Source organism: Eucyclogobius newberryi, unplaced genomic scaffold (assembly GCF_026437365.1).
Source record: "Eucyclogobius newberryi isolate DKJ021-1_F unplaced genomic scaffold, fEucNew1.0.hap1 SCAF_12, whole genome shotgun sequence".
Taxonomy (NCBI): Eukaryota; Metazoa; Chordata; class Actinopteri; order Gobiiformes; family Gobiidae; genus Eucyclogobius; species Eucyclogobius newberryi.
The window spans coordinates 29,172,356-29,187,962 of record NW_027315746.1 but is presented as its reverse complement, the minus strand read 5'-3'; the positions used below and the strand labels follow the sequence as shown (position 1 = coordinate 29,187,962).

General features: G+C 41.8%; 1 protein-coding gene across 1 annotated transcript in view; it reads left to right on the top strand.

Annotated features, from left to right (window-relative positions):
- The first annotated feature begins 591 nt into the window (after positions 1 to 591).
- Positions 592 to 15,607, top strand: part of LOC140355860 (uncharacterized) — a 36,238-nt gene continuing 21,222 nt past the window's right edge. Inside the window, exons 1-2 of the mRNA XM_072440500.1 lie at positions 592 to 1,104; positions 1,339 to 4,006. Coding sequence (XP_072296601.1) covers positions 592 to 1,104; positions 1,339 to 4,006 — 3,181 coding nt within the window. The remainder of the gene's footprint in view (positions 1,105 to 1,338; positions 4,007 to 15,607) is intronic.

Below are 15,607 nucleotides of genomic sequence, written 5' to 3'. Positions count from 1 at the left end.
TAGTCTGGGGGGGAGGGAAGTCTAAAGTCTAAGCCGTGGGGGGTTGGTTGGGGATGGGCGGGTAATAAAGTCTGAAAAAGAAAGTCTGAAGAAAAAAAGTCTAAGAAGGAGTAGGGTCTGGTTGGCTGCCAACTGCCATTAAAAGCAACCACAAAAACATTACCAACCGCCTTATACCACTAAAGAAGTAGAATAAAAAACATGTCTGAGGGAATAAAGTCTAAAGAATAAAGTAGGTGGCGGTAATGTAACATTTGGATACCAACCGCTATAGAACACCAAAGAAAAAGAAGGATTAGGGTCTGAAGCATAAAGTCTGAAGCATAAAGTCTAAAGAATGGCGGTAATGTAACTCATTGGATACCAACCGCCATAAAATACCAAAGAAGAAGACTGGAACAAGACAATCATCACAGCAGTCAGCATGACAGCTTAACTGAACAGCTTATTGTTAACTATTTATAAGGCGTGCATCAGAAGCAAAAAGCATAAACATTTTAAAGATTTGGAGAGCGGAATGAGAACAGTGAGAGACAGAACATCACAAAAGAAATTAAATCACAAAGAATCTTCATTTCAAGAAAGGAGAACATGGAACTGACGGATCAAAGCCACCCTACAATTCAAAAGCTAAAGTCACTTGAAGTTGCACTATATGGGGCTGAAGCGGGTTATTATAAGGAGAAAGAAATTATACAGAGAAAGGACCAGAAGGAGGATCAACTCAAAAAACAGGTGACATCACTACAAGCTGAACTACAGGCTGCTAAAGAGGGTTTTGAGGATTTAATTAACAGCTATGTGCGTATCACTCAGCGCCTGCTCAAAGAACAGAGAGAAAATGAGGCGCTGAAGGAAGAGAGACAGGAAACAAAAACAAACAGAGAGAAAGTCTCAAAGAATAATACCTTCACTCTGAAACATCTGGAAGAAGAGATCGGTAATAAAGTGTGGATGGAGAAGCTGAGGAGAAAAGATGAGAACACGGAGCTGGCTGGTCAACTCACTAAACAGGTGATGTCACTTCAAGCTACTCTAAAGGCGGATAAAGAGGTTTTTAAGAAAGAGAAAGAAGAGAAGCAGAGAGAATTCCAGGAGTTAAAGGTCAGCTATGAGCACAACACCCAGCTTCTGCTCAAAGAACAGATAGAAAACAAGAAGCTGAAGGAAGAGGGACAAACATTCAAAGAGTTTATGGGGAAGCTGAAGAGAAAAGATGAGAACGCGGAGCAGTCACTCACTGAAAAGGTGGCGTCCCTTGAAATTTCACTACAAGCAGCTGAAGAGGGCATTACGAAAGAGAACAAAGTGATAAAGAGAGATTTCCAGGAGTTAAAGGACAGCTGTGAGCACATCACTCAGCTTCTGATCAAAGAACAGAGAGAAAACGAGGTGCTGAGGAAAGAGAGACAGGAAAGAGAAACTTACATAGAGAACGTCACAGAGAAATATAACTTAAATCTGAAAAATCTGGAAGTAGAGTGCCATAATAATAAAGCGTTGATGGAGGAGCTGAAGAGAAAGGACAAGAACCTGGAGCTAGCAGATCAACAGGTGGCATCACTTCAAGTTGAACTACAGGAGGCCGAAGAGGGTTTTAAGAAAGAGAAAGAAGTGAAACAGAGAGCTTTCCAGGAGTTAAAGAACAGCTATGAGCACAATACCCAGCTTCTGATCAAAGAACAGAGAGAGAACGAGGTGCTGAAGGAAGAGAGACAGAAAATAAAAGCATACGTAGAGAATGTCAAAGAGAACAATAACTTGAATCTGAAAAATCTGGAAGTAGAACGCCATAATATTAAACAGTTGAGGGAGGAGCTGAAGAGAAAGGACAAGAACCTGGAGCTAGCAGATCAACAGGTGTTGTCACTTCAAGTTGCACTACAGGAGGCTGAAGAGGGTTTTAAGAAAGAGAAAGAAGTGAAACAGAGAGCTTTCCAGGAGTTAAAGAACAGTTATGAGCACAAAACCCAGCTTCTGATCAAAGAACAAAGACAGAACGAGGTGCTGAAGGAAGAAAGACAGAAAAGAAGAGCTGACATAGAAAAAGTCACAAAGAATTTTAACTTAAATCTGAAAAATCTGGAAGTAGAACGCCATAATAATAAAGAGTTGATGGAGGAGCTGAAGAGAAAGGACAAGAACATGGAGCTAGCAGATCAACAGGTGGCGTCACTTCAAACTGCACTACAGGAGGCTGAAGAGGGTTTTAAGAAAGAGAAAGAAGTGAAACAGAGAGCTTTCCAGGAGTTAAAGAACAGCTATGAGCACAATACCCAGCTTCTTATCAAAGAACAGAGAGACAACAAGGTGCTGAAGAAAGAGAGACAGAATAGAAGAGCTGACATAGAGAAAGTCACAGAGAATTTTAACTTAAATCTGAAAAATCTGGAAGTAGAGTGCCATAATAATAAAGCGTTGATGGAGGAGCTGAAGAGAAAGGACAAGAACCTGGAGCTAGCAGATCAACAGGTGGCATCACTTCAAGTTGAACTACAGGAGGCTGAAGAGGGTTTTAAGAAAGAGAAAGAAGTGAAACAGAGAGCTTTCCAGGAGTTAAAGAACAGCTATGAGCACAATACCCAGCTTCTGATCAAAGAACAGAGAAAGAATGAGGTGTTGAAGGAAGAGAGACAGAAAATAAAAGCGTACGTAGAGAATGCCAAAGAGAATAATAACTTAAATCTGAAAAATCTGGAAGTAGAACGCCATAATATTAAAAAGTTGATGGAGGAGCTGAAGAGAAAGGACAAGAACCTGGAGCTAGCAGATCAACAGGTGTTGTCACTTCAAACTGCACTACAGGAGGCTGAAGAGGGTTTTAATAAAGAGAAAGAAGTGAAACAGAGAGCTTTCCAGGAGTTAAAGAACAGCTATGAGCACAAAACCCAGCTTCTGATCAAAGAACAGAGAGAGAACGAGGTGCTGAAGGAAGAGAGACAGAAAAGAAGAGCTGACATAGAAAAAGTCACAGAGAATTTTAACTTAAATCTGAAAAATCTGGAAGTAGAACGCCATAATAATAAAGAGTTGATGGAGGAGCTGAAGAGAAAGGACAAGAACATGGAGCTAGCAGATCAACAGGTGGCGTCACTTCAAGTTGAACTACAGGAGGCTGAAGAGGGCTTTAATAAAGGGAAAGAAGTGAAACAAAGAGCTTTCCAGGAGTTAAAGAACAGTTATGAGCAAAATACCCAGCTTCTGATCAAAGAACAGAGAGAAAATGAGGCACTGAGGAAAGACAAACAGAAATTAGAAACATGGGTAAAGAAAATCACAAAGAAATTGAAAAGAAATCAGGAACAAGAGCGTCGTAATAATGAGTTGTTGAAATTGAAGAGAAAGGAAGAGAACACAGAGCTGGCTGATCGACTCACTAAAAAGGTAACGTTTCTTCAAGCTACTCTACAGGCGGCTGAAGAGGGGTTTAAAAAGGAGAAAGAAGTGATACAGGGAGATTTCCAGGATTTAAAGAACAGCTATGAGCACATCACTCAGCTTCTGCTCGAAGAACGGAGAAAAAATGAGGCGCTCAGGGAAGAGAGACAGGAAACTCTGCCGGTGACTGAAGAGTGTTTAAATAACAAGAGAGAAGAGCGAGAGAAAGAGTTCCAGGAGTTAAAGGACAGCCATGAGCGCGTTACTCAGCTTCTGCTCGAAGAACGGAGAATAAATGAGGCGCTAAGAGAAGAGAGAAAGGAAACTCTGCAGGTGGCTGAAGAGGGTTTAAATAACGAGAAGGAAGAGCTAGAGAAAGATTTCCAGGAGTTAAAGGACAGCTATGAGCGCGTCACTCAGCGCCTGCTCAATGAACGGAGAGAAAATGAGGTGCTGTGGGAAGAGAGACAGGAAACACATGTATACATCGCTTCAATCTGCAACTTCTGGCCGTCAGAGCGCTATGAGTTGATGGAGAAAGTGAACACTGAGAAACAGAAACAAGTTTTTGATTATGACCTGAAACTTGAAAAGAAGGAGGTTACTAGATGTTATGGCTATGGCCAAGGTGAGAATTGGAACAGCTGGATGTAATGGAGCAGAACCAAGCAGAATTGAAGATGGAGAAGACTCTGATGTTTAGACCTAGTTTAGAGCTGGTTTTGACATACTTTAGATCTGATTTAGGACATGTTTAGACCTTATTTAGTCCTACCTGGTTTAGATCTTTCTGTTTTGACCATTATTGTTCTCCTTCTATGTTAAAAGAGAGGTCTGGGGTTACTGAATTTTTTGTGTGTGTAGAAGAGAGAGGTTAAAGGTCTGGAAGGCTTTTGAAGTAGAGAAGATAAATGATGATCTGTACTGAACTTATCCCGCTGAAAACAAGAAACTGAATAAATGTCTTTTTTGAACTACAACGATCCTGTTGACTGGGTGACCCGAAAAATCAATAAAACTTGGCATTACAAAAAAAGTCATCTGCTAAATTATTTTTCAAACTTTTCCTACTTAATAATCTATGTATGATATTGATTGCTTATGCAGAGTCTTATCGTTACAATACTATTGTGTAGTCGCATATATAAAGTTCACTTTATGTCATAAAACATTCTTGCTCAGCTACAAACATTTTTAAATACAAACAGCATTTTAGACATTTTACATTAAAGATATAAATCTTTTCATAGCATCCCTGTCATCGCCCCTGCCCTCAGATCAGCCCTGGGTCCCATTTACAACATCTACTCCCACTACAGATTCCTCACTCTCTTCCCTATCTCCACTCTCACCCAGGGGCCTTCTTCCCAGTTTTTAGAAATGAAATAGTTACCCAAAGGTTGTCCTTTGGAGTGTTTTCATTATTTGAGTATGTATCCTTTAAAATGGAGCTAAAACAGTCTCCATCCATTTTCTTCATTGTTTTATAAAAGACTCTCCAGCACTGCCAGTTTTATTGATGATGTTACAGAGATGCTTTCTGTTGTATGCACATACTTTGATGGTTTAGTCATTACAGGTGATTTCAATGTGCATGTTGATCACATTTGTGACAAATGCTTTAAGAACTTTATGCTGTCCTGGAAACCTTTGAAAAGGGAGTGTTGACGGGCCGAATTTAAAACCTAATTTTATGTAGAACTAGGTAAGGATATTTTTCTGAAATAATTGGAAGCTGCAGTAACAACTCGTGTGTCCTGTTTGGCACAGTAAACTAATTAACAAACCCTCCAGCTCAACTGCCGTTGGAACCAATTCAACATCCAAGTGTAATGAGTTTGCATTATTCTTTAATGACTTTAAGGTTCATGCTATAATTTCCTCCATGCAAAAACACTAAAACCACCAAGACACTTAGAGCTAACTCACTTTGCACCTGTAACTGACAATACTGTCCATGAGATCATCACCAGTCTGAGTTTATCTACATGCTGCCTCGATGTGTTACCCACCAGATTTCTAGTCTGTGCTGAACAGTTTATTAGCACAATTCACTCACATAGTTAACATGTCGCTTCAATCTGGAACATTTCCAATGTCTTTGAAAACTACGGCATCAAGACTGCTTTTCTTTCAGCGAGGCTTCATGACCGAAAGAAGCGCAGTCTTGATGCCGCAGTACTGAGTCATTACCGGCCCATCTCTAATCTGCCATTTTGGGGCAAAGTCCTTGAAAAGATTGTTTATCAACAGCTCACAGATTTCCTCTTAATAAACAACTCATTTGAAGTTTTTCAGTCAGGTTTTAGACCTCATCACAGCACTAAGACTGCTCTTGTTAAGGTGACAATTGACATCCGCCTGAACACTGACACGGGCAAAGCCTCAGTCTTAATTCTGTTAAATCTGAGTGCTGCTTTTGACACTGGCATGTGAGACTAGTGGACTGGGTGGGCATCACTGGCACTGCCCTAAACTGTTTAAAGTCCTATCTGGAAGACAGGACGTACTTGTAGTTGAAATTGGTAACTCTGTGTCAGACCACATGCTCCTGACCTATGGTGTGCCCCAAGGGTCAATTCTGGGACCTCTACTGTTCAACCTCTACATGCGGCAGCATGTAGAGGTTGGTCAGTTGATACGCAGCGAAATTGAATAACAATTATGCAGACGACACTCAGATCTGTGTTTCACTGACGGCGGGTGAATATGGACAAGTGGATCACTGCATCCAACAGATCAGTGTCCCACTGCTGCTCGGGTCCTGACTAGAACCAGGAAGTATGATCACACTAGTCCTGTTCTCAGGTCTCTGCACTGGCTCCTGTGGCTCAGAGAATAGACTTTAAAGCAGCTCTGCTTGTGTACAAGTCTCTCCATGGCCTAGGACCAAAGTACATCTCAGACATGTTGGTGCCATATGAACCATCTCGGACTCTGAGGTCCTCAGGGACCGGCCTCCTGCTGGTGCCAGAGTCAGGACTAAACATGGGGAATCTGCGTTTGAGTTTTATGAAGCTACAATTGGGAACAGTCTTCCTGAATTTGTGAGACAGCTTCTACTCTGACAATGTTCAAATCTAAGCTAAAAACAGTTTTGTTTAGTTGTGCATATGACTAAAAAGATTTTCTTTGCACTCTTCTCTTTAATGTCTTAAACTGTTTTGTGATTTGTGATTTCTATCATGTCTTTTTGATTTGACTTAGCCTGAGCCTGAAAATAGCACCTTTAAATTTCTTTAAATTAAAAGGTCTTTCTTTAGAGAAATTCTTTACAATTCTAAAACTTAGAATAGTAAAGAACAATTGAACATGTAAATAATTCCGCTCAACACAATAGCCAATTGTGCTGGGTTCCAAGCGCAGCCGCTTAGCAGGTGCCTGGGTGAGTTTTTTCTTGGACAATTAGTTTAGCGGAAGCTAAATCTAGGGAGGGGGCAGACGAGACTGGCTCCGTCGTTAAAGATACAATAGCGCCACACATAAAGGTGGAGACGACGACAAGAGAGTCGTCGTAAAAGATACTTGGGCTCAGTACAGACGTGTGCAGAGGTAGATAGCGCATTGACGTCTAGGGACGGTCAAACATGGGAAAGAATCAATCTAAAAGTGATGTGTCTATCCTGGAGACACCTGTCACGCTATGTCAAATAAATATGGGAAAGAGTGTCTGCCAGGGTGGTCCAATAGATGTGGTTTTCCATCTGGAAGATCATTAAGCATGGACAAAATGTATGATTCATGCCAGCAAAATTGTTAAATTGAATGAATAGAAATCTAGGTTTTGTGATTTTTTTCTTTCCTGTTGTGTGAAGCACATAGAATTCCCTTGTGTACAAATTGTGCTCTACAAATAAACTTGCCTTGCCATTTTATCCTTTTTAGATTTTGAGTACATCTTGCATGCTTTTATTTCTGGATTTTATTCCGTCATATGTGCAATTACTGTCGTGATTCATGTGCAATTACTGTGAAATTCATGTGCAATCCATGTGCCGTCGTGACACATATTCATGTGCAATTACTGTCGTGATCACATGCAATGGTATTTATTTTATTTATTTATTTATTTTTATCTTTATTATTTTTTCCCCTCCATCCCTTGTTGGGAAATGGGAGGTTTTGTCTATGGGAGTTTTTGTTTATAAAAGATCTTCTACTGAGAGTGTTTTTCAAACTTCCTATAAGTGATCTGTTCTTTTCTTCTGTATCTACCTCTGTATCTACCTGCGTTGCAACAATGAAATTTCCCCATGTGGGACAATAAAGGATTATCTTATCTTACTGCAATACCCTGTATGTAGGAATTGACCAATATGTACTTTATCATCTGGAGTTAGTCCAGAATGCTGCTGTGCAGCTTTTTACAGGAAATAAAAAACACAAGCACATCAATCACCACACTGGCTTTCTGTTCATTTTCAAATAGATTTTAAGATTTTATTGTTTGTTTTTAAAGCGTTGAATGGACTTGCCCCACAGTAAATCTCAGTCCAGATACAAATTTACACCCCTGCACGTACGAGGGCCAGATCCAGCTTGTGGTGCCTAAGGTGAGATTTAAAACCAGGGGGGACAGGGCCCTGTGATCGGCCCGAAACTCTGGAATGCTCTGCCTCCTCACGTCTGAATGGCCCCCACAGTGGAGTATTTTGAGTCTCGCCTTAAGACCCACTTTTATTATCTGGATTTTAATACTGCATGAGTTGTGTTTTCCTGTTGTGGAATTTCTGCAAACAATTACCAAGAAATAAAGAAATATAACAAGATTTAGTCTTTCTCAAAAGGTGGATCTTTATTTACTCGTGCACAGTAAATCACTGTCCCTAACAAAGTTATCTGTCCCTCCCTCCAGAACAATGGCACATCCTTTTAAAGGCAGGGACCTAAACTGCCATGTACACACATCAAATCACAATCAAATCAGCTCTAAAAAGAGATTTTTAAAGAAACTTAAGACTAAAGTTTTGAGCTGTCTCAATCGGGGGAGATCTGTCCTGAGGCATGATTGGCACGATACAGAAGTGTCGGACCATGGGTCAGGGATCCATGTTAATTGTGGACAATGACAACAAAGATACATTGATGTGACATTTTTCCATTACAATGCCCCTCTCCTGATGATCATAAAACCCTGTTTTATTATAAATCACATTATCAACAAAATGTTATAAATCATTATCAGTTAATATCCTGAAAATCAAAGAAATTTATATATAAAAAAATTGCTGAAGCAAACCTTTCAGAGGAGAAACCTTTAAAAACAACTGTTCATGCACAGTAAATCACTGTTCCTGACAGAGGTATCTGTCCCTCCTCAGACACCAGCTACAGATGACACCGACAGACAGCAATGTGCTGCATGGGTCCAAATGAGATTAAAATGTTTAATCTCTAACCTTGTATTTCCAACTGAAATCAGTATTTAAAATAATTAAATGAGAAAATCATTATGAAATGTTAAAATTGATTTCTTCTGATTTAGGTTATTCTAGAATTGCCCAAACTTTACTTTTCAATTCCAGCGTTTCTTTTAAGTAAGTTGAGCCCAGGCATAGCTTGTGTAACCAAATTGCTTTTGCTATTTTTGTTTATTAAACCACACACAATGGTGGTTTATAGACCCTGTTTTATTGATCTTTTGATAGTTGTAATTGTCAGTCAATGAATCGAGTTCTCCCTTTTGGAAAATGAGACTAAGTAAGTATACTTGTTTTACTGAACAACAGCCCTTTTATATTATAAATATGAACATTAACTACCTAAAATCATATACGTGTTGTACTCAATAAAATGGCTAGTCCCAGAGGAAATACCCTACATCTTGATGCAACTGTGTGAGAAGGAAACAAGATAAATATACGGTAATGCTGCCCAAATAGACAGATACCCTACAATAGTCTGATCAATTCATTACACAACTTAGCGCTCTATGTTGTTAAATGACTGCCTGTATTTGTAACTAACGAAAAGGAGAGAGGGAGAAGAAGAAACCAAGCCTCCCACTCAGTGGCCTGTAGTTGCCACTAAAAAACACTGACTTCCAGCCAAGCTTCAGCAGCGGAAGTGAGTGGAAAACAGACTTATTTTGATATATTTCAGAACAATCTAACAAGCGTTTGACACGCAGTAATTTTAGATTTGATTGAACATGGAAACATGGCTTATGTAACTTTTCTGGGGGAGGGTCTATCACCTGCTTTACTCTATGGAAATGTTGCAATCTAGATTGCTATTCAACAGTATGACATTATTTTACAATAAAACACCAGATTTTTGCTTGATAAGTTTAATGCCATACTGCAGAACAATTAAGTGTGAACGTGGCAGTCCCTCCACCAGAAAAAAAAGCATAATGCACCTTTAAAATGCCAGACTTCATCTTAATAAACAGGTGATCACAAGACAGGGGATGAGGTTTGGTCTTATTATTTAATGATAGTAGCTAAAGATGTCTTCTACATTTGAACACACGTATAAACTTACAGTTTACAAACCTGAGGGGACAATTGAGTGTGAGAAGTTCTCCATCATTTTGAAAAAAACGCAGCACAATTTGACTTACCTTATTTTTAAACAAATTAAATATGCATACTTTACTAGTTTAGTCCTCACATTATTGGCAAACACAGTGTGTGTTTTTTAGTTCCTTCAGGATTTCCCAGCTGTGACTTTTGCTGGAGGAGTCTGTTGGGAGCAGCTTTAACAAAAACAGAAGACATTAGTAACATATTAGATCTTTTATCATCAAATCAATTTATTTTTGTAAGGCCCAAAATCACAACAACAGTTGCCTCTGAGGGCCACAGGGAGAAATGAATCAACAATGTCTGTGGTGGCGATGAAGTCAGACAATGTCTGTGGTGGCGAGGGACGATGTCCCAGGGTCCTCTGTCCTTAGACTCTCCTTCTCGGCCAGGAAAAACTACAAAAAAAACCTCTTTGGGAAAAAAGCGTAGAAACCTGGAGGAGTTCCAGTGAAGGAGAGATCCGACTCTCACAGACGGACAGACGGACACGAGGGAGACTGGAGCTGGACCCACTCTTCAGGCAGAAGAGGGACCGACTGAGGCGAACTTGACCCACTCTTCAGGCAGAAGAGGGACCGTCTGAGGCGAGCTGGACCCACTCTTCAGGCAGATGAGGGACCGTCTGAGTCGAGCTGGACCCACTCTTCAGGCAGATGAGGGACCGTCGGAGGCGAGCTGGACCCACTCTTCAGGCAGATGAGGGACCATCTGAGGCGAACTGGACCCACTCTTCAGGCAGATGAGGGACCGTCTGAGGCGAACTGGACCCACTCTTCAGGCAGATGAGTGACCGTCGGAGGCGAGCTGGGCCCACTCTTCAGGCAGATGAGGGACCGTCGGAGTCGAGCTGGACCCACTCTTCAGGCAGATGAGGGACCGTCAGGGGCGAGCTGGACCCACTCCTCAGGCAGATGAGGGACCGTCCACACAGGGCAGGGACCACTTCACCAGGGGAGGGGCATCTGGGTCCACAGGTCCTCAGGAGTGAGAGAAAGAAAAGAAGGCGGTGAACAGTTTGCAAGTGGAATCAAAAAATAAATATTGTTTGATAGCATAAGTAGTCAGAAGAAGAAGAGGATAGTGCTCAAGCTGCCAGCATAGTTACTCCTAGGGCAGCATAGCTAAAGCTGTGGGTTTATGTTTCTGTTCCTAACTAGTCTGACCATAAGCGATTTCGAAGAGGAACGTTTTAAGCCTGGACTTAAATGAAGAGACTGTGTCAGCATATTTAACATGGGTCGGGAGCTGATTCCATAACACAGGAGCTTGATAGCTAAACGCTCTACCTCCTACTGTACTTTTAGAGACTCTTGGGACCACTAGAAAGCCGGCATTCTGAGAGCGAAGAGCTCTGTTTGGATGATATGGTTCTATAGCATCTTTGAGGTAGGATGGGGCCATGTCATTTATGGCTTTGTAGGTCAAGAGTAGAATTTTGAATTTGATTCTAGACTCGACGGGGAGCCAGTGAAGAGACTTCAGCACCGGCGTAATGTGCTCTCTTCTTTTTGTTCCTGTTAGTAATCTTGCTGCTGCATTTTGAACCAGTTGAAAGCTTTTTATGGAGCTTTTAGGACACGCTGCAAGCAGGGAGTTACAGTAGTCTAATCTAGTCGTTACAAATGCATGGATAAGTTTTTCGGCATCACTTTTAGGCAGGATTCTTCTGATTTTGGCTATGTTGCGCAAATGGAAATAGGCTGTTTTAGAAGCTTGATTTATATGTGCTTTAAATGAGAGCTCCTGGTCAAATAAGACTCCAAGGTTTCTTACAGTAGAACTAGAGGCTACACTAACATTGTCCAGTGTGACTATCTGCTCAGATAGAGAGTCTCGTAGATGCTTAGGGCCAAGCACAATGACCTCGGTTTTTTCAGGGTTAAGAAGCAGGTAGTTTAGTGTCTAGGAGGAAATCATCAGAGCTAAGTGTAGCTGGGATTGAGGGCTCTACTGCACTGTGACAGTTTGTTAGCCTAGCTACAGTGCTGAAAAGGAATTTAGTGTTACTTTTGTTGACTTCTATTAGATTTGAATAATATCTGGTTTGGGCCTTATGCAGAGCCTGCTTATAGGACAGCAGGCAACTTTTCCATGCTTTTAGGGATTCTTCGGTGTGAGAGCGACGAAATAATCCCTCTAACTTTCTAACTCTTTGTTTATGTGAACGCAGTTCTTGGTTGTACCATGGGGAGGCGCGCTTTGGCCTAATGACCTCTGTTTTAACGGCGCGACAACGTCAAGAGCAGACTTCAGAGAATTCATGGTCAAGTCGACACATTGATCACTTAAACTGGGACTAAAGCTGTTCTCAGCAGGATCACATGACATGTCACTGAATATTGGCTCTATTATTTCTTTGAATTTTGAGATAGATTTTTCAGATATTGTCCTTTTCATTATAACTTTATTCTGTGGGACTGGATGATTTTTAAGAATAAACTGAAAGGTAATTAGGAAATGATCTGACAATATAGGGTTTTGAGGGAGGACAATGAGGTCACTAATCTCTGTTCCATACGTTAGGACAAGATCCAGAGTGTTCTTGTGAGTGTGAGTTTATTTACATTCTGAGTGAAACCAATGCTGTCTAACAAGGCGCTGAAGGCATTACTGAGAGCGTCATCACTCATGTTCACGTGGATATTAAAGTCTCCAACTATAACTATTTTATCCCAGGCTAACACTAAGTTTGATATAAAGTCAGAAAACTCTGTTAAAAACTCTGAATAGGGACCAGGAGGTTGGTAGATAACTATGAACAAAACTCCTTTTTGGTTTTTCATATTTGGACATGTGATCGACAGCATAAGGCTTTCAAATGAGTGAAATGCATTGTTAGTTTTAGGGCTCATGAGTAGGCTTGAGTGGGAGATCACTGCCACACCACCACCTCGGCCTGTGCTCCTGGCAGTCTGAAAGTTAACATGGGTGGGTGTGGTGGACTCATTTAGTCTGACGTAGTCGTCTTGTTGAAGCCACGTTTCAGTTAGAGCTAGAAGATCTATGTTATAGTCACTAATTAATTCATTAACTAAGAGCGATTTGGAGGAAATTGCTCTAATGTTTAGCAGTCCACATTTTACGTGTTTATTCATTTGTGTATTTGTGTCATTTGTGATTGTTATTTTCCTTAAGTTATTTGGTCTGACGCCTGAAATATTTTTTCTGAGATGTGACTTTTTGGCATTATTTGTACGAGGAACACGAGGGACACACAGTCTCTATCTGTCTTGAATCTGAACACTTCACATGTGACAGAACGGGCGAGAGTTCAGCGACAGAGGAGCGTCTTGAACTGCTGCTCTGCACCCGGGGCTCATCCCTAGATGGTCACTTAACACGACTAAGACTATCGGTCAAATTCCGAACTAATAGGGGTGTACCCTCCGAAGTCGGATGGATGCCATCCCTGCGTATGAGCCCGGGCTTTCCCCAAAACGCACTCCAGTTATCAATAAAGACAACGTTGTTTTGAGGGCACCATCTGGATAACCAGTTGTTGAATGCTGAGAGACGGCTGTACAATTCAGCATTGATCCGATTGGGCAGGGGACCAGAAAATATTACAGTGTCTGACATCGACTTCGCTAGGTCACACACCGCGGCTACTTGAACTTTGAGCACCTCTGATTGTCTCCGCCGGGCGTCGTTACCGCCTGCGTGAATCACGACTCGCCGGAAACGGGTCCTGCTCCTCTTTAAGATCCTAAGGTTTCCTTCGATGTCACCCATTCTGGCCCCCGGGTAACACCTAACGCTAGCAGCTGGCAGCTTCACGTCTCTAACAATAGGACTCCCGATTACAAGAGTTTCTCTCGTGTGTTCAGCGGGCGTGTGATCGCTGAGGGGAGAAAACCTATTATAGACGTGAAGCTCACGGCGCTCTGAGGTTCGGCGTTTAGCGCCTTGTCCCCGCCGAACTGTCACAAATTGGTCCCTATTCTGTTCCTGGTCTAGTCCCGGCTGCACGGGAGACGCTGAGGGGCTGAGCTCGGCCTTACTGCTACTGCTAATGCTAATGCTACGCCCTGCAGCGCGGTCCGGTAGCCCTCGCGCTAAAACCGAACTATAACTGGACTTAAGCTCCTCTAAACAGCGGATCCGCGCTTCTAACTCCGTAACCCTGGCCTCCAAAACTACCACTACACTGCACTTCACGCACCTATCATCAGAGAAGGAGCCAGGGTTCTGACTCGACATATGACAGCTCAAACAGGTAAAGGTAGATCCAGCCATGACGCTAGCGGCTAGGCTACGCTAGGCTAGTTCAGGCTGGAGCTAGAGAGTGAGGAGGGCTTTTTAATCCACGAAATACTGAAAAGCGAGCGGCTTGAGGCTCCGGATTGTTTGCGGAGAAATCAAACGTTCACTTTCGTGTATATGATGCGTAAATAGTGTGTATAATTCGTGGATTAATCGGTAAAAGGCTCTAAGAACGAACAGCTCTGAAAACGCGACACACTCACCGGAAATGACGTCACCTCGTAGGAGTCAATGTTGCTGTGATGCTAGGAAGAAGCCGTTGTCAACAGTGTGTTTATGTTTACTGCAGCGGATTCTTCTACATCAGCCCCAGGAAAAGTGATACAAGGTTCAAGAAAATAGACATTTGTCAAATTGTGGAGATTCATTCAAAAACTAAAAACATGTACAATAGGTTCCTCCCCTCTAGGGTCAGGACTCCCCTGAAAAGATGCAGACATTCAGGAGACACCTTTTTGAGTGCTTTGCTCCACAGACATGTGTTTACGTTGCATGGAATGTTCCACAGTATGGTCATTAATTTATTTACAAAGCATACATTAATGAAGGTCCATATCTTACCTTAATAGAATTAATTAAAAATATGTTTTTGGTTTGTTTATAACCAGTGGTCCCCAAACTACGGCCCGCGGGCCACATCCGGTCCGTTGGGCCTTTCAATCCGGCCCGCCAAGCTTGTCCAAGTTATATATAAAATAAAAATAAAAAAAATGTTTTAGGCTTTCTTGACAGTAGATGGAATGAGAAAGAAAGGAAGGGGGATGATGAGAGAGAAAGGAGGACATGCAGCAAATGTCGGAGTCGGGATTCAAACTCACGATACTGTGGCTGGCCGTTCATTTTACCTTTCGCCTGTAATGCCCACATTTCCCCAAGAGATGGCCACTGTTCCCTCTAAGCTGCGCGCCTGCGCAGCTGTGTACTGCTCGCACATAGTGCACTGCTGGCACATAGTGCACTGCTCGCATATAGTGCACTGCTCGCACTTAGTGCGCGCACAAGAAAATCTATGGCGCGCAGAAAATAAAATTCACTACAAACGGCCACCGGGGCCAATCATGCAGGAAGCGCAAGTGTCTGACACACTGAAGAAGACTCTAGTGGACAGTAGAAGACAGTAGATAATTAATCATTATTTAATGCATTTGGAAAACAATTTGTACATTGAGCCTTGCATTTGTTGCTTTGTTACAAGTTACAGGTCAAATCTTGCGTGTAATTTATAGTAATTAATTAGTTCACACAAACACACCATATTTTCCTGGCCCGGCCCCTCTGCCAAATTTTAGAACCCAATGTGGCCCTCGAGTCAAAAAGTTTGGGGACCACTGTTTATAACAGTAGTTCTCAACCTTGGGACCTCCATGCAAATAGGAGAATCAAGTTATGGATTGGGACATATTAACAATAATTGGAACAGAAGGACATTAGTACAA